Source organism: Pholis gunnellus (assembly GCF_910591455.1).
Source record: "Pholis gunnellus genome assembly, chromosome: 16".
NCBI lineage: Eukaryota > Metazoa > Chordata > Actinopteri > Perciformes > Pholidae > Pholis > Pholis gunnellus.
Genome location: NC_136543.1, coordinates 21443804 through 21470966, shown reverse-complemented (window position 1 = coordinate 21470966; position 27163 = coordinate 21443804). Strand labels below are relative to the sequence as shown.

Sequence of the window (27163 nt, the reverse complement as noted above, 5' to 3'; positions counted from 1 at the left end):
TCTCTGCAGTTCATATTCATCTCTAATCATCTGAGATTCTCCAGAAGAGAACGAAGAGGTGTGAAGGAGATTCTCCTCGCTAAGACATTCATCAAGTTCAAGTGTGAATGTACAGACACACGCACACACACACACACACACACACACACATGAACACTCTTCCATGATTGCACACTCGCTCACAACATATTGGTTCTGCGTTAGCTGTCATGGCGACAGGCGGCGGTGGGCGGCGACGCGAGACGTGAGGGTCTCCGAACGGCCGGCGAGCCGCGGCACCCTTAGAGTCGGCCAATTATCGGAGTGGAGCGGAGCATCGGACAGCTGCAGAAACACACACACACACACACACACACACACACACACACACACACACACACACACACACACACACACACACACACACACACACACACACACACACACACTGAGACACTGAGGACGCATTAAGTGGCTCAGCTGAATCCCAATTTCCCCCCGTTAGTTGTTTTCTCAGGGAAAGTGACTAATTTTAAGTCAAGTTGAGTCTAATTAAAGCTGTGCAGAGGATTGCCTGCGACAAAGCCGCGAGAGAAAGTAAAGGCGATAAAGAAAAGTGTTGGCATGTGTGTGTGTGTGTGTGTGTGTGTGTGTGTGTGTGTGTGTGTGTGTGTGTGTGCACTCTTGCAGTCTATTTTAGTGAGGAGTAAGTCTTGCTCCCTGACAGTGAGGACATTTTGTCCGGTCTTCACCTCTTCACGTGGCTGTTTGAAGCTCTTGGACTCGTGTTGGTGCTCTTGTAGTTCTGCAACATGTTGAGGTTTACAGCACCGTGCTTTAGTGCCGACGTTCACACAAAGAAAGGAGCAACACTTTGAAATGCGAGCACATTTTCAGAAAGTTGGGACAATTTTTAATTAATCGTTTAGTAAATCAAATGTCAAAAAATATTCACTAACACCCATGAAATGTTACAAGAACCTAAAGTGAAGTCTACAGATTGTTTGGTCAAACCACAGCAGTAAAACTACGTCATACACTTTGTATATTATGCCGTACTCTACACCATATACTACACAGTACACTACGTCATACACTATGTAGTACACTGACACGAAGCTGAACACTGCACCATACACTACGTATACTCCTCCTTACAGCACGCCGTACAGGTGATGAGGTGCAGATGTGACTCGGTTTGGTTGCTGAAGAAAGAATCAAGTGTGACGATGAAGGATGATGTCACGGCATGGTGTCATGTGCGTTGCTATGGCGATCGGTTGAGAATCTCTTCCACGCCGAGTACCGACGACGTCAGTGGGTTCGAGAAAACTCTGCTTTTAGTTCGTAGTTTTTAAAACTTTCAATACAAGAAACAACGAAATCCATATGCTTCTATGGTAAAGTGCATGTGGGTCAATTATTATTTTTTCCTGACAAAATAGTTTTTTAATTTCTCCTCCCCCCCTCCCCTCCTCCTCCCCCCCCTCCTCCTCCACTCACCCGGTTGATCAGCTCCCCCACCATTCCCGTCCAGCTCCCGTTGGGCTCCGGGGCTCCGTACACCCTGTCGTCCACCAGCTTGATCCTGAAGGAGAACTTCAGGATGTCGGACAGCTCCCGCAGCATGTCCACGCAGAAACCCTCGTACCGGTCGTTCCCACGGAGGTCCTGGTAGTTGGACTTATGCATCACGTACGGGTTTTCCTAAAGGGAAGCGACGTCATACAGCAGCTGATTAAAAGGAGGAGCGACACCGACTCCTGATATCTGACTCTACATCATGTACACTGATGACACACTACCAGTATCGTGGTGATGACCAGCGTCTTGTTAGCCAGCGTCTCCGACGCGTTGAGGTCCAGGGAGGTGGAGTTCATGACCAACGTGTTGTTGGAGTACCAGGTACCGATCTGTTCATCCAGGAGGAAGAGGAGGAACAAAGAGGAGTTAGAGGAGGTTAAGATGAAGGGAAGAAGAGGAAAGGGTGGGATATTTAAGACAACGAATATGTGTGTGTGTGTGTGGGGTAAGCTGAATAATCCTTGAAGGAGGATCTGGCTCCTCTTGGCTCATTCAGGTTTAAATAAGGTCATAAATAACGCGCTGTAGCACGTGAACACACCCCTCGACCTCGTGACCTTACCTGACCCACTGTTTGTTGGTGAACTCATGAGCGGTTCAGATCCTGTGCTGTCAACCCAGAAGACGGGTCGATGAATCATTTTAAAACTCTTCTATGTTAGATGAGAGTTTGCTTCCTCCCGAAAAAATATACGAGACCATTTATATTTGCCAAATTGCACCGAATTTGACAAAACACTCCACGGGGTCCCCGACGACACACCCACCAAGTGTGAAGTGGGTCAGTTGAGCAGTTCTCCAGATTTGTGAAGAACAAGCGGACGGATGCGGTTCCTAAAGAAGTCATTCTGAAGAAAGGTCCATATTTCAATCGGAACATAATATTTATATGTTAGTCGGTTCATTTAACTGAATATGTCTTTTATCTCCAGAATGTACGGACTAAACAAAGAAAAGATGTGTGTGTTACAGCTGGTTGTGTTGAAATCAAAAAATAAAACATCAAGAACCTCTGTTATAAGCTCTTCAATGTAATACGTTTGTTGTGAGCTCATTTTTGTGCCGGATTGGGCGAAGTCTGTTTAGTATTGATTCTATTGATGGATATATTGACCAGCAGCTACTTGCTAACTTAACCTCTGGCCTCCCACCTGACCGCATTTGACCTCTGACCTCTTTATGGCCCCCCGGGTGTTTCTCCAGGATCTTCAGGGTGTAATTGGTTCTCTGGCCTTTGCTGTTGAACTCGATGTGACCCGTCAGACCGTCGTACTCCACCTGAGAGAGAGAGAGAGAGAGAGAGAGAGAGAGAGAGAGAGAGAGAGAGAGAGAGAGAGAGAGACCATTAAAAAGCAGTTAGCTAAAACAAGCTAGTACAAAGAGCTAATTTTTAGTTTGCGTCGGACTTGGAGAAAAGCCAAATGGTTTATGTGAAATTGAAGTTTATTTACAAAGCGTTCAGAGGGTTTTGCTGCTTTCACTGAACAGTTCAGCTGGATTTACATGTTTAGTAAATTCAATTGAAATGAATGTTGCCGTTTTAGTGACCCGGGCCTGAAGACCCGGGTCACTAAATACACTATCACTCAACATTGATAGTGACAACACAACGTTATCGTTCATCACAAAGTGTAAATTGTCTTTACTTGGCGAGTGGCTGTAGCATGAGCAACGATAATCCACTTTAAACCGTGTGGTTGTGAAAAATCATACATAACACAGATGAGTAATTAGCCTCTGTAGTGATTATGAATAAAGACAAACGTATACAGGATTCAAAGTTACCCTGCATTGAATATATCAACATTACAACATATTAAACCTAACTATAATGAGCCGGGAACACCTGCATTTGAAACAGGAAAAAGAGTAAAGCTGGAGTAAACGTTTTATCTAGAGTTGCACCTCTGAAACAAAAGAAGCTGCCGTGCTGTAGCTTCATTAGCTGTGTTGGATCATCTGAATAAACCGTGTCAACGTGTCCTGTTAGCGACGGAGCTCAGAGAGCTATAGCGTGTTAGCGTGTTAGCGTGTTAGCGTGTTAGCGGTTTAGCTCGCCAGCCTAGCGTCTAGGATGGTGGTCTGGATGTTCTTTTGTGCTCTGCTGCTGTGACGTGGCCTCAACAATCAGCAGAACACAGAACATGTTTGTAGCTGAATCAGAAGCTTCGAGCTGCAGTTTAATGTGACACAAACACAAAGAGACGATTATCGATTCAGAGAGGAAATGTAAAAAGAAGATGGAGCAGAAGAAAAAGTAGAGCAGACAGAAACACAGACAGTTCAATATAATTCAGTGATGGAGCTGCTGCTGGTGTGTGTGTGTGTGTGTGTGTGTGTGTGTGTGTGTGTGTGTGTGTGTGTGTGTGCCTAACCTTCAGGGACACATTTCAGACTGAAGACCAGTTGTCCAATTGGAGTAAAGCAGATTTTGGGGTCAGTGGTGAAGGTCAGGATGAGGTAAGTAGTCGTGAAGGTCGGCTACATCTCCAGGAAATGAAGGTAAGTCTGTGTAATGTCCCCCAAAAGTGACACGAGTAAACGTGTGTGAGGTTTGTGAGATTGTGCAGTCAAGCGTGCACGTTGTGCCTGAGATGAGTAGTGTGCAATTGAGTGCACACGCAGTATGAATGAATGTGTGTGTGTGTGTGTGTGTGTGTGTGTTTTACCCATCTTGTGGGGAATCTGTTTTCACAGCCACATTGTGGGGACCTTGCCTTATTTTGGGAAACAAAATGGAGACAACTGCACGTCCCCATAACGTTTATCCTTACATATTAGGATGAAGACCTGGTTTAAGGTCAAAGTGAGGTTCGGATTAGGATGGCAGGAAATGAATGTAAGTCAATGGAATGTCCCCAAAAGTCATGCAAATAAGACTCTGTATGTGTGTTTGTGTGTGTGCATGTCTCAAGATGAATTACATCCCAAAAACTATGTGGCAAGGGAGGGAGAGAGAGATAGAGAGGGATAGAGAGGGAGAGAGAGAGGTCTTTAGTTGCTGCCAAAAACAGTGTAGAGATGATGACGTGATGCATTGAGAGCAACAAAAACAGTACAGAGGGAGGGAAAGAGAGAGAGAGAGAGAGAGAGAGAGAGAGAGAGAGAGAGAGAGAGAGAGAGAGAGAGAGAGAGAGAGAAGGACAAGAAGTGGCAGACAGACGAGAATAAATTAAATGAACATGGAAATGAAAAGAGAAGAAGGAGGAGAGACAAAGGGAGAGAAGCCAGAAGAAATAAAAGATTCCAGCGTATTTTTATCTGACGCCTTCATCAGCAGGACGACATTGTTCGTCTTCTAGAAACTGCTGCAGGAGTGATCAACACGCCCGTGTGCTGACCTCTGTGACCTTTGCTTATGAAACAAGATGGCGGTCACGCTGAAAGAATGTTGACATGTCAAAGTCTTTTTAAACTGTCGCCAAAACTACAGCGTTTATCACAGCAGGAAGCTGTGACAGCTGTCATCATCATCAGATGTTCATCTGTCCGATGGAGCTCAAACGCATCATGTGTGACCGACGCTTCCATCAGAAACAGCAGCCGAGACTAAGCCTGAAATTGTGATATTTCATGTCTCATTTACAATGTCGCACCAAATAAATCGTTTGCTCGAACCAGATCCTGTACGAACATCACATGCTGCGTTCTACAGCTGTGACGCCATGATTGACTCGGCTGAGACCAACAGTCACGTGACACACGTGACGTGAACCTTTGACTGAACTTCACGCTGCTGAGCACAGAGCGCAGAAGACTCGTCCTCTCTACGTCGAGCCGTGATCGTTCTGCTTCCATAGACGTACAGGACTTAAAGAAGGAGAGAAGAATGTGACGGGAACAAAGAAACTCCCCCAAAACTGCTCAGAGGGTCATCAGTGACATTTGCTGTTGGTTTTCTGGTGATGAGTGCAGATACTTTTGCCTTTTTGTTGCTTCCAGTTGGCTGTAAATAGTCACCCGAGCCTTCAGTGTGCACAGTGATGATGCTCACCAGAGAACACACTGTTACAGGCTAGTAGAGCGAAGCACACAGTGTCCTCCCAACATGACCTCATCACACTTCATCAACTTTAAACAAAAAGAAAGTATTATGACATTCCAAGATGGCTGCTATTCTTCCAATGTAAGCTGCTTTACTGGTTTCCATACACACAGAAAGAGATTTTACATCAAACCTTCATGGTTAAACATTCTCAATACAAAGAGTAATGACTTTGCATGACCTTGTTTGCAGCTGAAGGTTGTCAATTTAATGAACGTCTTTTTAAAATGGACGTCTACGGGGGAAAAATGAGCCACTGGGACAACAAACTGTGTCAGAAGACCATATCCAACCGTCTTCACCCATCTGTGGGGAAGACCGTGAGCACAAAGGCTTCCCAGAATGCCAGAGTGTCTGTGTGTGTGTGTTTACCATGCGTAGGTAGTTCATGAGGCTGGTTCCATGCTGCCAGATGAGCGGAGACGTGCAGCTCAGCGGCTTCACGCCGATCTCCTGACTGCGGTTCAGCTCCCGCACGGCGCTCACCACCACGTGAACCGCATCGAACATCAGGGCCGACGACAGCTGCAACACACAGAATAACAACAAATACAATCAACCTGCCTGTGAAGAGCCAACTGTCTTCAAACCGCTCCGTCATCTCGGACCGGTTCACTCAGTCCAGCTTGTGAACCACCAGCTGGTGGACTCGGTGCTCCCATGTTAGAAAGAAATGCAAAAGTGCCCTCTGTGACGCCCCGATGGTAGATACACATGATAAGGTTTCCTCTGGGGGCCCTTACAATAGACATGGGACCCTTCAGCTGGAGAAACCTTGATGCAGGGCCCTGTAGGGTCCCATCCCAGCAGGGAAACCATGATAATGTGCCCTAGGTTGAACCTTCCAGTGAAGAAAACATGACAAAGTGTCCCATATGGTGCCATTCCGGTGGACGAAGAAACATGAGAAAGTGCCCTCAAGCAGCTTGAACTGGTGCAAAAACTGTGTAGTCATGCAAGCTTTGCACACTTTCTTAAATATGATGATAAGTTATTCTTGGATGTACTGGTAACTAGCTTGCTAGCTAATAAGAAACAACATTTAAATAAAACTATGTTGTAGTTTCTGTATCTTTCTCTCTGCTTCACACCAGAGTGGAGGTTTCTGAATGTGTCGGTTCCGCTCAACGTGATTGGTTGATGCGTTTATTTCATTCATTTATTTTCGTTGCATTATGTATAAAAACGATTATATTCACGTGCAAATTAATCACATTGGAGAAACTGCCCTCGGCGTGTAAAGGCTTTTAATAATTAATCAGGATTTAACAATAACAGTTTGACATGTTTAGGATTTGGCATCATTTATGGTGACGTTGCAGATTCCAACTGAAACTTGTGCCGAGCATGTAGTCAGTGCTGGCTTTGTCCATTCTGGGCTACCGTAGAAACAAACTTAAACATTGAGAGATATAGAATTATTCAGAACATCCGACCAAAAGCTTTCTCTGAACTCACCTTAATAAATGTGTTTCATTGTTCAGATGCAGGATGTGAAAGTCCTGTTTGTTTGTTTATGATGCTTTTCATGCATTCTGGCACAAAGTACACGTTTTAATCACTGAGCCACACACACACACACACACACACACACACACACACACACACACACACACACACACACACACACACATACACACACTCAGTTAGTTTAGAAACCTGCACTTATATATGACAGGTTGATATGTTACGAGGACAATCTCACATTCACACAATTTAAATTTTCACTACACTCAAAACGTTCAAGGTTACGACAAAGGTGACCACGTAACCATAGCAACTCACTGCTGCATGACGAGAGAGGAGAGGAAGGGAGCGAGGAAGGGAGCGAGGAGGGAGCGAGGAGGCCACCGGAGGAGCCGCTGACTGGGTTTCACTCTGAGCAGCAGATCGCTAAAAGGGTCTGGAGACTCGTTAGGTGGTTCACTGGTTAAATGAGCTCATCATTCATCTTCATATTAAATATTATGGCAGTTAAAAAAGCAAGAACCTGCGGCTCCAGCCAGGTCCTAAACACGCCTCCGTTCGTCCTAAACACGCCTCCGTTCGTCCTAAACACGCCTCCGTTCGTCCTAAACACGCCTCCGTTCGTCCTAAACACGCCTCCGTTCGTCCTAAACACGCCTCCGTTCGGCCTAAACACGCCTCCGTTCGTCCGTTTAGGACGCCTCCGTTCGTCCTAAACACGCCTCCGTTCGTCCTAAACACGCCTCCGTTCGTCCTAAACACGCCTCCGTTCGTCCTAAACACGCCTCCGTTCGTCCTAAACACGCCTCCGTTCGGCCTAAACACGCATCAGTTCGTCCTAAACACGCCTCCGTTCGGCCTAAACACGCATCAGTTCGTCCTAAACACGCCTCCGTTCGGCCTAAACACGCCTCCGTTCGTCCTAAACACGCCTCCGTTCGGCCTAAACACGCATCAGTTCGTCCTAAACACGCCTCCGTTCGTCCTAAACACGCCTCCGTTCGGCCTAAACACGCATCAGTTCGTCCTAAACACGCCTCCGTTCGTCCTAAACACGCATCAGTTCGTCCTAAACACGCCTCCGTTCGGCCTAAACACGCATCAGTTCGTCCTAAACACGCCTCCGTTCGTCCTAAACACGCATCAGTTCGTCCTAAACACGCCTCGGTTCGTCCTAAACACGCCTCCGTTCGTCCTAAACACGCCTCCGTTCGGCCTAAACACGCCTCCGTTCGTCCTAAACACGCCTCGGTTCGTCCTAAACACGCCTCCGTTCGTCCTAAACACGCCTCTGTTCGGCCTTTGAGGAGAGAAACATCGTGTTTTTAATGCGCTGGTCAATTTAGAGATTCTGGTCTATTCTTGTTCACACGTCTCCTTTCAGGTGGAGAGTTACCGTTACATAATGCCTCATTTACATATTCAATATAATACAAAGAATAGTCAGTGATGAAGTGGTGAAGCTTCATGGTGATCTCTATGAGTTCATGTGTTCACCTCTTCACCTGTAGAGTCTCTAAACGTCTGTAATGAACTAAACGTCTCTTTAAAGGACGTTTTCTCTCAATGAGTTTGTTCTCAGACTCTGATGATAAATCTCCTTCAGCAGCTCTTACACACACCAAACGTTACACGTTCACTCCTCTCTATGTGCTGAAGGTTCACACAGCACTCACACACTCATCTATACATTTATTAATAACAGCATGAGGACATAGATTTTGTTGAGAGTATTATTTTACTCTAATATGTGAACAACATGAAACAATCATTTTGAACCATCATCGGCTTTATTCAATCTTTAGATTCATGTTCTGGAAAATTAGCACATATTTAATAAGATAATGCCTCATTTGCATATTTAAACATAGAGTATGTTTTATTTTTCTTTTACCCTATTCACCTGTAGATTCTCCATTTCAGGGGAAACATCAGGCTTAAAGGGTTAAAATGAAACTCATCATCAGATCATTAATTAACGACCTGTAATAATCACAACAATAAACGTCATTACAGTCAGAACAACCTTATTGATGACTCTTTCACGTGAGTAAATCTGAGCGGGGGACGTTCTCTGCAGCGTCTCCGGTGATTGATACGACCTCCGTTGTCATTTCTATTATCTTTATTAATGCTGTCTGCTCGGCCTTATTGCCTGCGCTGGTATCAGAGCTGCAGAATGATACAAAGAGGAGATTGATTTGTCCTGATGGGTCCTTTCATTACGGAGGAGGAGGAGATATTACTCCGGCTGCATGCAATCAAAGCTGAATCTGCAGCAGACCGCACAATGTATTGTTTTCTATTTGTGGCTGTTGTGTTGCTGTTGTTAGTGGGGAACATAGAATCCAGAGATTCACCAACAGCGTGAACTAAACGTCAGGATATTTCAATAAAAGGTCTGAATAGATGCTATCGACCCCGCGTCTGTCAGTCTGTCTGAGGTAAACCGTTGTATAGTTTAAGCTGCTGTTAGATATTTTAGTAAAATGCTCTGAGTTCCCTCTGGTGAACAGTTACAGTGTATAAGTCTAAGGCTTTTATTGTGAAAGGTAAGAACAGAAGGAGTGGATCTGGTCTGTTCTGTCTTTGTCAAGGTTGAAAGGAGTAATAAAGTTTGCCGTCTTGGTTGGAACTATGGAGACTCGGTGGGTTTTTTACACGATAGAGTACATTTCTTAATGTGTCCGTTCCTCTCCATGTGATTGGTTGATGCATTTATTCGCGTCACAAAATCTCAGAATAATAACGGATCTCAGATCTCGCTTCTGTGTGAAAGTGCTCATGAAAAACAACAACAATCTGAAAACATATATTGATGTGAAAATGAATCACATTAATAAAAATGTTCCTGGTGTAAAATAAATGACAGCTTTGGAATCTCAGGGTTGTGAATCCAACGTATCGAGCTTAAAGGTGCAGCGTGTCGGATCTGGAGGCCTCTAGTGGTGAAGATGCAGATTGCAACCAACTGAAACTTCTCTCGTGTGACAATCGTCCGTGTTTGGTTTGTCAAATAAAAAACAAAGTTACGTATATTATATCCCATTTCCAACAGATCCCCCTTAATGTGACACACTGTCCCTTTAAATAATATGTCAGGAAACCCCAGCGGCTCTCAGGCGTGGAAGCCGATTTCAATAAATATTAAGATATCAGTGGCTCACCGCTGGTCCCGGGTACGGGCTGATATCACAGCCTTCCTTCCACGACAGGTTCAGGCTCCGGATGAACTCCAGGTAAAAAGGATGACTGATGTTCAGCATGGAGAAACCCAAAATGTTGGACTGATCGCCCACCACGTCGTCCAGCCGCAGCAGAGGGAAGTCCTGCAGAGCGAGAGAGACGGATGTTAGAAACTAGTTGAAACAGCAGGAGGTGTGAGACGCAGAAACAACAAGTTGAGATCACAGTGGGAAGGAAACACCAGACGAGTGAAGAGGAAGACGGAACAACAAACCACGGGCTTGATTAGAGTTTTCCTTTGCAGGCTGCACAACGGCACGTTTTTACATTCACAGCAGCCTTACAGGGAGGAAGAAAAAAGGTTTAAAAAAAAGAAGAAAAAGATGGACATCAAACACCGGGGACCTTCAAAAGAACTTCAAACGGTCCTTGAAGACGAGCCGGTATCACACTGAGCTCCGCCGCTGAAACAAAACCAGAATCAAACTGTTTGCTCGGCTCTCGGGGGGGTTTCACGTTCACTCTGAAACGGCTCGCGATGAAACATTTAGCTTCAGCTGTGAAGTGAAGAGAAAGCAGGAGGAACCTGCTGGAAACAGACGGAGAACACGACTTCAACCTGCTCCACGCAACGCGACATGACTTTGAGTTTATCTTTCCAATGTAGGACGGCCATGATGATGATGACGGGTTGTGATTGTTTTTGACTGCTGGTGAATCTAAAATACTACAAAAAACATCTTGGTTGGCCTTAAAATTACTGCAAAATGTAAACAAAACAAAACAAAAACCGTACAAAACTACTTGGTTATGTTTAGGCAACAAAGGTTCTTGGTTCATATAAACTAACACAAACAGCTCTCTGAGTCTTTTTGACCCGTAAACAAATGTAAACCGCGACACGAATCCGGTTCCCTCGACACGTAATTCACAACGCGATCATTGTATGGGAACGACATTTAGTCCATGGTGCTCCACTAAACAGCGTCGTCTGATTGTTGAGCAAACAGGGAGTGAGGGTACGTGGGTTTCTTTTTTATGCTGCAAATCAACGCAAAACAACTTGGATCGTAGCTCCTTTGAGGAAACCCGTCTGTGTGAAGAACTCGTCCATCGACTCGTGTGCAGGACGAGTCGGGGATTAGTCCCGGTAGAACATGTCTGTTTCTGTTTCTGTCTTTCTTTGTATCTTTTGTCATTTATACTTTCTGTAACTGCCTTCTTGGTGTATTTGCTTCATCTGTCGTTTCTTCTTGTTCATGTGGTCTTTATTATGTTTATTATTTAATCCACGGAGGAGTCCAACGCGCCGGGCAGGCCGACTGCCTTCATCATCATGTTGGCTGCGTCTCTGGCGAGGTTAGAAATGTTCTGGCACAGAATCTATCCGCTCTGCAGAGGAGGAGGAGGGCTGCCGGCTTTTCTTTCTTCACCAACGAGGTCCAAAAAAAAACGTCTCGAGCTTCAGCGCCAGACATCCAGCGAGTCTTCAGACCCGGGAACGTTCTCTGTGCAGCTGTGTGTGTGTGAGCTTCATTTATTCCACACTTAGTTGTTGTTGCCGCTGCTGCAGTTGTTGTTGTTGTTGCTGGTTTTAGTTGCCAAATGAATTTCAGCTCGCGGGGCCAAGAACACGCTCAGACCGCCGGGAATACCAGCTGCAACAAAGAGCAGCGGGCCGGAGGAGGAAACACCGCTCAGAACCGGACGCTCGTTTGATTCTATTCACTCAGGTTTGTTCAGAGCGCCACGAGGTCGGCTCTGCAGAAAGGATGCGTCTCCGTCTCCGAGAACAATAAAGTCAGATTTAGACTCGCTCAGAAAACATGACCATCGTACATCTGCAGAGGTTTGGATGTGATTATTATTCAATACGTGTGACTCACTGATTACTTCACAGAGTGTAAAGAGTTGCTGACCCTCTCCTTCAGTCTGGAGCATTGACGTTTAGACGCATCACTCATTACAGTTTATAGACTCTGAACGTCGGTCTGAAGCCTCTCCAGGTGTTCCTAAAATCTCCAACGTATCGATCACAATTTAAATCGTAACGCTTTGAGATACATGATAATCGTTGTCAATTGAAAGAAAGCAAATCTACAGAATCATTTTAAAGTCATTTGTGATGCGTCAAAAACAAATAGATTGATGACGAAACGTGTTTCCTCAGAAACCAGACGCTGCGTCCTGCAGGTGCTGTGCTGCTGCGTGACACGCTGATGTCTGATGAGGATCGACTTTTGAACTCACGCCGAGCTAAATGCTAACGTCGACATGAACTATGGTTGCACATCAACATGATGACGTCAGGTTTAAAGCTCTGAACCCCAGAAAGCTGCCGGCGGAATTGAAAAGTTTTTCTTTAAACAAATCGCCAAAAATCAAAGCTGTAAAACATGCCGTCATCACTATTAGTGCTACTGTTATTATTTCATCATGGGCCTTTACTTCATCCTGCTGTTTTAGAGGTCATATGTCGGGACTGTTCTATTGTGTCAAAAAATTCAAAGTTCTCAAAAAAAACAACACAATTAGCGTCACATTTCCATCTTTCCAACGGTCCTTAAACACATCGACCGACGCTTCCGTGAGAAAAAACAAAGCTTAAAAATGATCATATTTCATCAAAAAACATTTTATTTTACATATCTCATTTAATATCTCACCACAAATAGATATATACAATGTATATTTATATAATTTATACAAATGGAGGTATAGTTTCCAGCGTTTTCCAATTTTTGTAAAAGAGGTTCTCAAAGAAATTCAATGTTTTTATCCGCCTGAAACACAAAGCCTGAGGCTGACGGGAGCGTCATCAGTCGGCGTTGGGTGATTAAACGTTGACCTGATGGTGGCGCTGTGCGGCGGCGCCGCTGACAGACGGACTAACGTCACAGACCGGACGGGGCGCCGTCGTGCACACACACACACACACACACACACACACACACACACACACACACACAGAGGAGGACCAGATGGCTCCGCTCTGGAGGAAACGTGTGATCCTGAAGTCAATTAGCTGAACTCTAACCAACGTAATCTAATGTTTGCTTTGACCCTCATTATACACACACATTCATTACATGGAAGACACATTCTCGGCTCATTTTCTGCTGCTGCTGAAGATGATGAAGATGATGATGATGAGCCAGCACAGAAAGAGAAAAGAGGCTCCCTCATTGTTCATGTAGAACTATTGATTGGAGCATCTTTAAGAGATGTTCCGCTGCTCTTAAACACGTTTCCATTAAGACGTTTAAAGAGGCTTGAAGGAAAGCGACACGGCTCAAAGCGCTGAACTCGTCACAGTCAGCAGAGCGTGTTCAACACAAAGTTAAAGGAGGTCGAACACGGTGCTGCAGCTGGACGAGTGTGTGTGGAATCATTTTACTTCTGGTTTGTATCCAGAGTTCTGCTGGAGGTGTGTGTGTGTGTGTGTGTGTGTGTGTGTGTGTGTGTGTGTGTGGAACGACACTTTCGTCCTTGGCTTGCGAACAGCAGCGTTTAAATCTGCGACGACGACGGTGTTTTTTGGAGATCGAGGAGAGTTATTATCCACGCAAAGTCTCTGCGCACAAGGGCGCGACATCGGACTGTGAAACGATAATGATGACAAACGGCGGCTGGACCAGCATGCATCTGTGATGAGAGGAGAGACGAGGAGAGAGGAGTTATGGGGGAGGAAGAGATATAAGCAGGGGGGGGGGGGGAGTTCTATGATGTGACCCACAAACATCCTTTAACTTTAAAAACGTTGAGGGGGGGGGGGGGGGGGTATCCAAAGATGATGATGGTGGGATGAAGATGCTGAAAATGAAGGAAAAAGAAGAAGCAAGAGAAAAGACAAAAATATAAAAAAATGAAGGAGAATAGAAGAGGAAGGAAAGGAAAAGATGGGAAAGGGGAAGTCATTTAGGAAAGGAAAGGAGGGAGGACAAGAGCACAGAGGAGGGATGAATCAATAGGAAAGAAAAGAGAAGGAAACGAAATCAACGATAGGAAAGGAAAGGAGAAGAGGGAAGGAAGGGAAAAGGAAAAGAGGAAGAGGGAGGAGGTAGAGATTCAAGAAAGGAAACAAAAGAGGCCAAAGGGAAGGGAAATAAAAGATGTTTAGGAAAGGAAACAAGGACGGTAAAAAAAAAGAATAAAAAGAGGACAAGCGTAAAGACGAACTGAAAAGGGGAGAAGGGAATGAAAGGAGAGGAGGATGTGGTGAAGGAAATTACAATGGGGGAGAAGGAAAGAGGAAAGGAGATAAGGAAAAGATAAGGGATGAACTGAAGGAAACAGAGTAAAAGAGGCTTAAGAGAGAGAAATAAAGGAAATGAAAGGAAATAAATGATATGACAGTGAGATGAGAGAAGAGGAGGAGAGTTAGTGGCAAAGGGAAGGAGAGAAGGAGAGAAGGAGACACCACTAACTGTCTCTGTGTTCAAGAGGAGGAATAAAAGGAGAGAAGTGGAGTTTAACGGAGGACGAGTGAAGCTCTTACCATGGTGGTGAGGATGTACTTGTAGAAGGCGGACATCATCCCCAGCTCGTTCGCCTGCAGGGCAGAGAAGAAGAAAAAGCTGACGTCAGCGCTGTGAAACAGGAAGTGCAGGACTTTCTCTAAAGAGTCACAGTTTGTTAATAAGAACGGAACCATCTGTTTTATATTAACGTTAACTTCTTAAAGGAGTGATCATATCTCAGAACACGTCTGCAGCATCGGTCAGAGAAGCTGAGCACAAAGGTTTGAGGAGGAACAATAAGAAGGAGAACAATAACCGAGAGGTTCAGTTTGTTCTGATGCTGTGAGGAGACGTCTAGACGTCCAGCTTCACTCTGGAACCATCTGCAGACGTCTGTCATAATTATCATTATCATTGTTTGAATTCATGAGGATATATTTATGTGACCCAGACATCCAAAGACTTTCACTCTCCTATCAAATGTACTGTAGGAGCAAAACGTCTCCCAAAGAGACACCAAGCAAACAAACTACAACAGCTACGAGACACAAATACATGCCAAGTAGCTGCAAAGACACACAAAGATATTCACAACTATGAAAGCAGCAAATCTACAAACTACAAAGAGACACATAACAACTACAAGTAGGCACAAAATGATCGCAAAGAGACAAACAATCTCCCAAAATCACAACAATCAGAAGCAAAATAACCACAAACAGATGCAAAAACACTTTAAAGAGATGCAAAATGACAGCGTAACAACTACAAAGAGACACAAAATGATCACAAAGCAACACTAAACAACTACAAAGAGATGTAACACAACTGTAAAGAGACAGAAATGACCACAAATGGACTCAGTGACTACAAAGCGACACAAAACAACTAAGAGACACAAAACAGCAGCAAAAGAAGCTAAACAACTGTTATGTGTGTCTTGCTCCTGTAGGAGAGGTGTTGGGGTCTGTTGAGTCCGGGCTGCTGTAGTCAGAGCTTAAGCTCGGATCTCATTCAGTGAAACCTTCACTACTCAGTGAAGGTCGGAGGAGCTTTGTCATCGTTGTTGCATTAAAAACACGGCGAAGGTTCTGCAGCGATGGAAACATCTGTTTCCTGTGTTACAGTCTGAACAGCTGCTGCTTCACACCGTTCACATGCTCAGCACCGACAAACTCTCCGGTGCGAACATGTTCAGCCAGACTGGGATTGTGAACTGGCAGCCGTCTCAGTGAGGAGCTTCAGACGGACTCCGTTAAGAATCCATTAACCTTCCTGTGAGCGTCCTCTCCGCTTTGTTCTGCCTGCAGGAGTCCAGCTCTGACGGAGACCAACATGACGGAGCTATGAGTGCTTTTTTATTTAGTATTCTAAACTTCTCGAGGTCACCGGGCACTGAGTTAAAAATGACAACCTGCCGAGAGCCGGTGGATTCGGTTTGGTGCTGTGAAAGGCGGATCGACATAACCGGCCGGTTTAACAGGAAACCAACCTGAAGGTCCAGTTCTACTGTGAAACCACCACAGAGGAAGAACACATGACGGCTCAGAGCCCTTCTTTACTCCTCATAACAGTGTTTACAGGCACTTTGATATTTCAGGATTCATATATATATACGTATATATTAAAAACATGTGAATGGGACGTTCTGAGCCTCAGTACTGTGTATCTATGATGGTTTAAAATGAAAAACGCTTGTGCATTTGCACTGCATTTCCCATCATGCTTTGGGAAATGCAAACAGGACGTGTAACGTGGTGGAGGAGGTACTCAGATCTTTTCCTTTTTGCAAGAGTACTATTACTAGTACTATTTTGTAGCAATACTCTGTTAAAACTAAAAGCCCTGCTTTCAAAATTCCAACAGTTAAAAGTACAAAAGTATTAGCATCAACGTGTACTTGAAGTATCAGAAATAAGGGTACTCATTATACAGAATGACGTATTTCAGATACAAAATATATGATATTATGATATTGTTATTATTTTTGATGCATTAATGTGTTCATCGCCTTAATGTTGCAGCGCATAAAGGTGGACATCATCTTCATATATTTGTATCCTGCTTTGTATTTTACCCTGAGGTTAATTCATAATAATACATCATCATTTATCAGTTGATTATATTTTGTATTTTTAATCTGAATCTGCAAAATTGTCAAATACATGCAGTGGAGTTAAAAGTACAATAGTTCAAGTATAAAGTTGCATGAAAAATGCAGCTGCTAGCGTCACCTTTATACGGACGTTCTTGTTTCTACAACGAGGTGAATCGCCGCCGTGAGGCGCTACGCCGCATTAGCAGGCTAGCTAGTGACCGTTTCTACGGTGACACCGTCAAACATCCTGACCTTCCTGAGGATGTGGTAGGAGATGGAGGCGTTGGCGTCGATGATGATGGTGGCCACTTTGTCATCGCGGATCTCCTTCAGCAGAGGGGTGGGGTCCAGGCTGTCGTCCAGCATTCGCACCGACAGCGTCTCCCTGGAGATGAGGAAGCGGTGGACCAGCTCCTCCAGTCGCAGCAGGCCTAGAGAGGGAGGAGTCAGAGGAGAGAGGGAGGAGTCAGAGGAGAGAGGGAGGAGTCAGGAGTCAGGAAGTGGAGTGCGTAACAGTCGGAGACCTCACAAAACACATTACAGGTTTGGATTTATAGGTAAAGGAGAAGCAGCACGAGACACCTAAAAGAATCAACATCAGTTTAGTTGTACGCAACGTTTTGTATATTTTCACCTGTTGCTGTGAGACTGCTACAGAATGCTGTCTGTCGTTTTACCTCACAGAACACGGGGCGGTTACTGGTCTACCACACGGCTTCAGTCGGTTTGTTTGTCTGTGTTCCTGTGTGACGACGGTGAATCTGAACTAAAACCACAAAATAACACAAACAAACGAACCGATTGAGGCAGCGGTTTGGCAGTAACTCCCGTTGCTCTGCGAGGTCGTTTTAAATGGAGTCTGGTGGCTTTTGGCGAGAGTAGAGATGAACACAACGGCTTCAGTTTGCCGGTGGAGACGGATGTCTAATGGCAAGTTCAACCGGCAAAAATATTATAAATATAGTGTACACTAAAATAAATGTATTTTTTGGGGGTTGGGTCCACAGCGGTATGTTGCTAACCGCCATCTGTAGGATAAGTACCTCATACAACCCCACGTAGAAAGACCTGAACCTGTAGAACTGTTAACACTCAGGACTGCTGTGGGGAAGAGACAGGAGTCCTTCAGAATCTGGGTCTCAGGGTTGAACTTGTTTGTTTGAACTTGTCCCAGAAACGAACGGGCCTCGTTGGAGACAAATAAGTGTGGTTGCTCTAACACAAAATGGATTCTCTGATATTTAATTCAATCCTTTAAAACAGTTGAAAAATGAATTTAGAGGGAGATTTTTCAACTGTTCAAAAGTAGGTGAGAAAGTTTCCTTTTTTTATATATTTCCTGGGTCACTTTTAGAAAAGGCCGCTGCTCTTGGATCATAGTTTTAACATTCAGAGCCGGTCGGCCTCGACTCCTCGCCCGGCCCTGACAGAAGCAGCAGCGTGTCTCGTCTAATAGCCGCCATAAAGCGTTCGTCAGGACGCCGCTGGGTTTAAATGGCTATCAGCAGCAATCACAGCAATAATTCGGGCCCCGTTAAACACCGGCCTTAACAAGGCCAGGATACGGCTAAAGACTGAGGAGCGTTGAAGCGGTGAGCCGGGGCGTCCCAGTGGGGTGGGAAAACCAGGACAGAGACCGATGAAGGAAAAGTGGAGGAGAAAAGAGAAAGTGGGAAAGTAGAGGAAGGAATCAAAAGATGGTGAAAAGGAAAGGACAGGTCACAACAAAACTACCGGCTGTGATTAGTGAGATCAGCTTTGACATGTGAGGAGATCCAATTCAGGGAAAAGACCAAATACAAGGGCATGAACATCTGAATAAATCAAGAAATCACACAAACTATGCTCTAGGTACCAGTGAATTTAACCATTTAGATTCCCAATAAGTGACCGCAATGTCCAAATAACAGCAATGTAAAAAATTATAATAAATTAAATCAAGAACCACCAATTTGGCGATAACTAGCTAGTAGCAACTAACTAGCAAGAAAAACAGATCGGTTAAATTCTCTCTCTCGATGAACTATTATTTATAGATTTCAACTCTCTGGTAATCACAGACTGTACATAAGAAGTGGACGTAGTCGTGACGTCTCTCGTTGGTTTGTGGATGTTTTGAAGCCTCGGGTTCGGCATTTTGGCCGTCACCATCTTTGTTTTTTTGCAACCAGTGAACAGGAAGTGACCATATATGGACTGAGGAGGAGTGACGTAGAGACCTGTCAATCACTGTGTAGCCCCGCCCCTAAAGCATCCCCTGCTTTATGGTCTGTGTGACTCTAAATGGACCATCATGTACTAAATGAACATCATGCTGTATTGAAGAAGACTTGAAACTAGAGATTGAGACCATAAACTCATGTTTACAATGTTTACTGAGGTAATAAATCAAGAGAGAAGTAGAGTCATGTTCTCATAGACTTCTACACAACAACACACACACTTTACTTAAAGACTCACACTCTGCTTTGGCACACACGAGGCTGGCCGTCGGGTAGCCGAAGGAGCGCAGGATGGACCCGATGGCCAGGCTCAGGTCCTCGTTGCTCGGGTAAAGAGTCACCGACGCGAAGCGAAGGTACGGCAGCTTCGGGGTTTCCTCCGGACCGATCTTCACGTGAGGGATCTGAGGGCACGGTGGACGGGGAGGAAGAGGAGTTATAAGAAAGAAAACTACAGGAAAAAGGAAAGCAAATGTCAACTTGAGGGTTTCCTTTGGGCGATCGTCTGGTTGGAGCTCCAATGGATAAGAAAGCAAGATACAAAAGAAAAGTACAATAAAATAAAGGAAAGGGGAGAACGGAAAAGGAAATTGGAGGACAAATGGAAAGAATGGGACAAAAGTCAGACATGGAAATTAAATGAAAAGTGCAAAGGAAACAAGAAGAAAGAAGTAAAAGATTGAAGAGGAGGAAACCATTTTTTTCTCTTTCTAAACCATCAAACCTTACAGGCTTTAAAGGAAGTTCAGATAACAGAAATGAAAGCTTTAATCAGAGTCTGACGCTCGCTGATAATCGAGTCTTTGTTCACTTTCAAAAAGAATATCTGAAGAGGGAGCAAAGCCCAGATCGTCAGAGATATTAGAAAAAAAGTGTTTCCAGGAGAGAGTTTGTGTTCACCTCCGCAGACCATTTATGGATTTTTCCAAGAGAAGAAAAAAGGGAGAAAGAGGAAAAATTTCGCAATTTTAGCATTTTATGAGAAAAGACGAAAAGTACTGAAGTGACCAAATGAAAAGGGTTCATCATCTGGGGAGCATGACTGCGCTCAATTATCAAAGACGTTGGCCTGATGGTGGAGCTAAAGCGAACTAAATAAAACTTATTTGGTATTTTTATGAAATTCCTTTAACATCCCGACAGAAATCAATAAATCTATTTCTCTGATTAAAAACTAGACTATTTAAATAAAGAATGTACTTGTCTTGTTACTGAATTATGCTGTTAATTTATCAGCTGATGTAATTTGCTGTCACAAGTCTGTCGCTTTTCTCTTTTATGAGCTTTTACGTTTGTGCACCGTGTGAAACGTCACGTTCGTAGTTATTTTTAACCTGAACCGTGATCCTAGTTAGTGTTATTACTAAACATGACTAAGTATTTTGTTGCCTTAACCAACCTACGTTTCATGTGAGGAAGGGAGTATATTTTGAAAAGACTTGCTTGACTTTAGTAGGAAAACTAAAATGAGGAGTACGACATCATTCAAACCGTTGTGTGACGATACGTTTGCGTGGTAATTGGATCAATGCTGTTAAAAGCACTGAGTTTGATACTTAACCCTGGTGGTCGTACCCTCCGATGGCCCAGGAGCTGTCGGGTGCTGAATGCAGATGACTTTCACAATGAACATGTCGCTGTGCGTTAAAGAGGCTGAGAGCCTTACAAATGAATATCAGAGCTTCAGTTCAGTGATTAAACCTGCAGCTCAGACCTGCAAAGGTTTAAACGGTGAACTGTAATTAGCTGAGCTGGGCTTCATTCTGATATGCAGAGCTTATATTTCTAAATCCAAGCAGAGAATCCAATAATAGCAGACCTGTCGGGCTAAAGGAGAGGATATCTGGACGCTTAGAGGCTTAGCAGAAGATGGACTCATGTTGATTCCCTCTAGAAGCAAAGTGCCTGAGCACAAGTTAAAGATGGATTTTAACATCCGAGGTGTCGTAGTTTGGAAGCAGATGTGACTCACCTCTTTCTCCCCACAGATGTGACTGATGGTGGACCCGGAGGCGGGGCTGGAGGCGGGGCCAATCACTGAGACCACGCCCTTGGGCAGGATCTGACACACTGAGAGAGAAAATAGCAACAAAACAAAAAGAATCAGAAGTTAAAGCTGCATGAACAGATTCATTTGTTTTGCCTCTTTGGTGCAACTGGAACAATCAGTAAACAGTTGCTCATTTCCACACCCATCAGCTACAGAACAACACCACGGTTCATGTCTGTGTCGCCTGATGAACGGAGGGAAATATCTGCATTATGTTCACCAGCTGGTCTCTAACTGAGAAGAGACGGCGAGGGCCGGACAGATCAACAACGAACTGAAACTACACAACCACAGACACCTTTCCCATATGTAATACTTGTAGTATTTGATAGAATATAAAATTATTGATTGTAGGCGCTTTGAAGTGAATTTCATATATTTGTGTTTGATAGAACAGAGTTGTTTTCTTTATTTATTTAGCGTGATATACTGTGGCATTGTCTCTGTGTGTACAGTTTGATATAAATGATGAAAAAAAGGGAAATGGATTAAACCAGAGAGTCATCAGAGGACACTGATAACAGAATGCAGTGTTTGTGTGATCACGTGAGGAGATAATTATCTGAGCTTCTCATCGTCTCTCTGCAGAAACACACTCAGCATGTAGAAAACATATGAGCTGCTTCAGAATGGAACAAACTACAACAGTGTTTTTTCTTTATTGTCAGGTTTTTGGATTTAAAACAGATAAACAAAAAAAACAACGTAATTTGTTTCTGTACGAACGGATCAATGTGGATGTTTTCATTCTGGAAATGCACATAAAACATTGTCTGTACTGTACTTTCTGTGCCAACTTCCTCTCAATCTGTGTGTGTGTGTGTGTGTGTGTGTGTGTGTGTGTGTGTGTGTGTGTTGCTCTGCTCTGACAGAAAACATTAACTGCCTCTCCATCGGGAAGTCTCTTTTTTTTTTCTGCGCCGCCGGCAGTTCCTAATCAATAAACATCCACAGCAGCTGATGGTGCAGAACGCTGAGAGCTCTCCGGTCACGATGACCTCGTGCTCACTCTGAATGTGTAAAACACCTTCGTCTGTCTGAGAGCGCCCGACATGTTCCACCGTCACACAGCTCATTACACCGCTGGGTTCAGTCTCTTATTCCATCGTATAGTTTAAATCTATTTATTCTAGTTTTTATTACAGTTTTAGTACTATTACTATTCAATGACATTTTCATTTATTTACTTCGTCTCGCATGTGTTGGTCTCCGATAGTCAAATTGTTAAATTGCTGAATTGTTGAAGTATTGTCACGGTTCACACGGTCTGATATTCAGGTGTTCAGTTTTCAATTGTTTCATGTATGAAAGGTTTAAACAAAAATAAAGTTGAAATGTATTGATGTAGTTGATTAAAAGAATAATACAGTAGAACTTTATTATCTAACAAGGCAGAATATTTAACACCACATGTATTGGGTTGCATGAGGGCCATCTACAGCAAAGGGCGATGTGATATATTCACACAAAGTGGTGTAACTATTACTGTCTTTGAGGAATGTTGAAGCACCTCTAACTCTTCCCGGTGAACATACGGTGTGTGAGGCGTTTAAAGTCCAGGTTCACTGAGAACCATTAGCTCCTGCTGTCTGGTTACATAAAGGTCTTTCTCCTCACACACACAACGCTTACTGCGGTTTACCTTCACTTGGAAATGTCAGTGAGAGAAGAGCAGAAAAGAGCTGGAAGGAAAAACGTACTGCCGCGGCTTCAGGTGGGTGAGGAAGAGGAAGAGGAAGAGGAAGAGGAAGAGGAAGAGGAGGAGGACTTACTGGTGTCAGTGGTGTCGTAGTGGGAGTCCTTCAGCAGCTCGTAGACGTCCACCTCCACCCTCGCCCGGGAGGAGCCCTCCATCAGGCTGTTGATGTTCTCCCTCGCCAGAGCCAGCGCCAGACGCTCACCTCGACCGCACGCCGACTGGTCATCCAAAATGGCCGCTGGAGGTGGAGGTAGAGGTAGAGAGAGAGAGAGAGAGAGAGAGAGAGATAGAGAGAGAGAGAGAGAGAGAGAGAGAGAGAGACGGAGGTAGAGATAAAACGATCTCCAGCACAGAAGCATCATCATTGAGTACATGTTTCGTTTTTTTCCCTCTTCATGTTTGAATTGCTTGGTTTTACTTTCCGTCATTCTCTTTATATTACGCTTTCAAATATTCTTTTTTTCATTCTTTCCATAGTTATTTACAGCTCTTCTCGTTGGAGCTGGGAGGAACTTTTCATTCAACACCGCTCGACACTTTTCTCCGCATTAGCATTGACTGTGTTGCCCTCCAGCTACAGCACTGTGACAGCCAGAGGGCTATTTATATGCACCTGCTCATCCCAAAGACGTTCCTCTGTCCTCAGATCCTACGAGCGTCCTCACTTCAGCATGAGAACACCTTCATGGTTTTCATGGTATTTTAGGACAAACGATAACAAAAGAAAACACATTGAAATGTGATTCACGATCCATAAAGGATCCTGCATTCTGTGTAGACGTGGTGGAAGAGATCTGTTCACCACTTAGACAAGAGAACGTTACATCACCTTCATCACCTCTGAAACTCATCATCGTCACATCGTCTTCGTTTGATATTGGACCACCGTTTCTATGCTGATGTGTAGTTGAAGAAACATAACATAGGGCTCATTTTGAGGCCTAGTGAGTGTTTTTCTACGTGTTTTGGCCTTTCGTCCAAACCCTGATCTCAGCTAATGCTAAGCTACGTCCACACAAACACGTCTTCGTTTAAAACCAAATCAATCTCCGTCCACGCGGCGTTTCAGCGTCGCTTTCAACATGTTTGCGTCCATACGAGCCCGCCTGAAGAGGAACATCACGTGACTATCCACGCACACCGGGCATCGGGGTGCTGGTGTGAACAGGAAGTGGATCTTCTTCTGTAAACTCAAATGGACAAACTTAGTGGAAAGTATATTTATAAAATGCAGAATTTAACTGCAAAATAGCTGCTAGTAAAGACAACAATGTCAGCGACACCTGTAAAATCAGTCATCCATGTTGAATTCATCTGGCAGATGATCGATAATCAAGGCTGATGTTTGTGTTTTATTTTGAAAGGGTCACTTGATATGTCGTGACCGCTAAAACCTCATCAAGTAGCGAACGCCGGCGTCTTCGTTTTCAAACCTTTTCCACACGACGAGGTAAACCTGGAGTCTGCAGACTTACCCCGTCTTTCGGTGGCGTTTCTAAACTCCTTTGTTCTCGGTGCTCTAAAACTTTGGATTAGTGCGGACGCTCAGCGTTAAACGTAGCAGTGTGGACTCATAGTCCTAGTTTCATGACTACATCTTGGATGGTTGAGCTGCTGTGGTAGTGACGAAGTCTGTCCACAGACAGACCAACCTCACACGGTGAGAACCAACAAGTGTGGCTGTCGTAGCTGGTAAAACTTATGAACACATTGCATTTCCCCCTTAACGCACGGCTGCTTTAAAGAATGGAAAACACTGCAGAGCACCAAGAAAACATGCAAACAGCAGGTGTGTAGCTTTGTAATAATCCCGGCAGCGTTCCCATAAAACTAAAGTGCTCTCTGAAGGACACATCCGAGGATTACAGTCTCAGCTTTACAACATTTTCTATAAAGAAACAAAACTTCATGTTTTTGAGCTTCCACAGACTCAGTTTAAACCTATTTGACTTATTTCTACTACAGATGTAAAAAGGGAGAACCGTGATTGGATGTCAGCCAGGTTTCTGCAGAGTGAGGAGAGACAAACATCACCTGCAGCGAGATGTAGCACCACAAATAGAAACTCGTCCTTGGATGTAAAACAGGAAGCAGAGCGTTCACAAATAAAAAACAACACTAGTCATCGTTTCTGTCTCCTCCAGCTAGAACACACACACACACACACACACTGACTTGCCTACTTTGCACATTGAGCGCGCTAAAAACAATGCACCTGTTAGTGCAGGTAGCTCAGTCTATGGAGAGTGGATCCATATTGTAATACCAGGAAGTAAATAGTGTCTGCTGCTGCACCCAGATGAGACCTCCTCTTGTTGAAACAGGAGACGATGAGGAGGGAAAGACTTTCAGGCTCAGCACTTGATTAGGAGCCTTACGATGGATCGTATTCGCAGCGTAGTTCATCCTTCCTCATTCCCCTCTTCGGGCGGACACTAAGCTGTGAGGCTGCGGAGTGGAGACACCGCACAACAAGACTGGAGAATCAAAGCGAATGTGCCGCCGCGACTCAGTAACAAGCAGAGAGTCTGCTGCTGGGGTTTGTTCTGCATTTGATTTGTGTGTCTTGAATAATTAAAGCCTCTCGGGGGAGAACTAGGAGGCAATTTATCGTGTCCTTCCTCAAAAGGACTGTTGTGGGTTTCTGCGTTGAGGAGGAAACACAAAGAGAGTCAGATGGAGTATCACTGAGTATCACTGTTACACTGTTCACATCACGAGTATCACTGTTAAAGTCACGAGTATCACCGTTACACTGTTAACGTAGCGAGTATCACCGTTACACTGTTAACGTAGCGAGTATCACCGTTACACTGTTAACGTAGCGAGTATCACTGTTACACTGTTAACGTAGCGAGTATCACCGTTACACTGTTAACGTAGCGAGTATCACCGTTACACTGTTAACGTAGCGAGTATCACCGTTACACTGTTAACGTAGCGAGTATCACTGTTACGCTGTTAACGTAGCGAGTATCACCGTTACACTGTTAACGTAGCGAGTATCACCGTTACACTGTTAACGTAGCGAGTATCACTGTTACACTGTTAACGTAGCGAGTATCACTGTTACGCTGTTAACGTAGCGAGTATCACCGTTACACTGTTAACGTAGCGAGTATCACCGTTACGCTGTTAACGTAGCGAGTATCACCGTTACACTGTTAACGTAACGAGTATCACCGTTACGCTGTTAACGTAGCGAGTATCACTGTTACGCTGTTAACGTAGCGAGTATCACTGTTACGCTGTTAACGTAGCGAGTATCACTGTTACACTGTTAACGTAGCGAGTATCACCGTTACACTGTTAACGTAGCGAGTATCACTGTTACGCTGTTAACGTAGCGAGTATCACTGTTACACTGTTAACGTAGCGAGTATCACTGTTACACTGTTAACGTAGCGAGTATCACTGTTACACTGTTAACGTAGCGAGTATCACTGTTAACGTAGCGAGTATCACTGTTACACTGTTAACGTAGCGAGTATCACCGTTACACTGTTAACCAGGCCGAGCTCAGAGACCAGCCTGAACATGAAGAACATCTGGAACCAGTGACGAGAGTCGGTGTCATCGATGGACAGATGCTGCTGACGTGTTACACAGAAACCAGTGGGTGCGAGTCATGATGCTTTTGTCACAGAGCGTCTTCACATTACACGCTCACAACCTGCTCAGAGTTGCAGTAAGTTTACGGTTTGGACAGTTTGTGTCACCAACCTGTCATTTTTGGAGGTTTCACATTTTTTATCTGACAAACACATCCTGGTGTCTCATGGTGAACACTAAACCTGAATCTGAGCTGTTTGTAAATGGAACAATATTTATTATATATCATATGTATAAATACATTTCCTTCTGAAATGCACAAGAGGAAAGAACGCAGAACTGTTATGTTATCTTCTACCTTCTATTCTGCACTTAACGGATAACGGACGGAGAGGAAGAACTCAGTTCACAGGGGGGGGGGGTGAAGATGAGAGGGGAGATAAAGATAAAGAGTCTTCTTCAGGAGCCTCAGCAGTGTTTAGACACTGTCTCTGTTTACACAATATCTGGTCACTGCGACCACACACACACACACACACACATACACACACACACACACACACACACACACACACACACACACACACACACACACACACACACACACACACACACACACACACACTCACACACACACACACACACACACAGACTTAAAATGTTAGAGAGAGAGAGAGAGAGAGAGAGAGAGAGAGAGAGAGAGAGAGAGAGAGAGAGAGAGAGAGAGGGGAGGTATAACAGAGGGTCAAACGCTTCCTTTTTTCTGCAATGTGAGAAGTGCTGAGCGGCCATCTTTGTCACCAACTCATTAACATTTCATT

The 27163-nt window shown here is 44.3% G+C and overlaps 1 protein-coding gene across 1 annotated transcript in view; it reads right to left on the bottom strand.

Annotated features, from left to right (window-relative positions):
* The window catches only part of LOC306708490 (glutamate receptor ionotropic, kainate 5-like), a gene marked incomplete at both ends in the record, with an annotated part of 46121 nt that extends 22903 nt beyond the window's left edge, over nt 1-23218 (bottom strand). Inside the window, 11 exon segments of the mRNA XM_079176332.1 lie at nt 1483-1686; nt 1785-1892; nt 2737-2841; nt 5981-6133; nt 10243-10404; nt 14760-14813; nt 17072-17250; nt 19280-19445; nt 21014-21111; nt 22864-23028; nt 23209-23218. Of these exon segments, the coding sequence (XP_079032458.1) occupies nt 1483-1686; nt 1785-1892; nt 2737-2841; nt 5981-6133; nt 10243-10404; nt 14760-14813; nt 17072-17250; nt 19280-19445; nt 21014-21111; nt 22864-23028; nt 23209-23218 (1404 nt within the window).
* Between the last annotated feature and the right edge of the window lie 3945 nt (nt 23219-27163).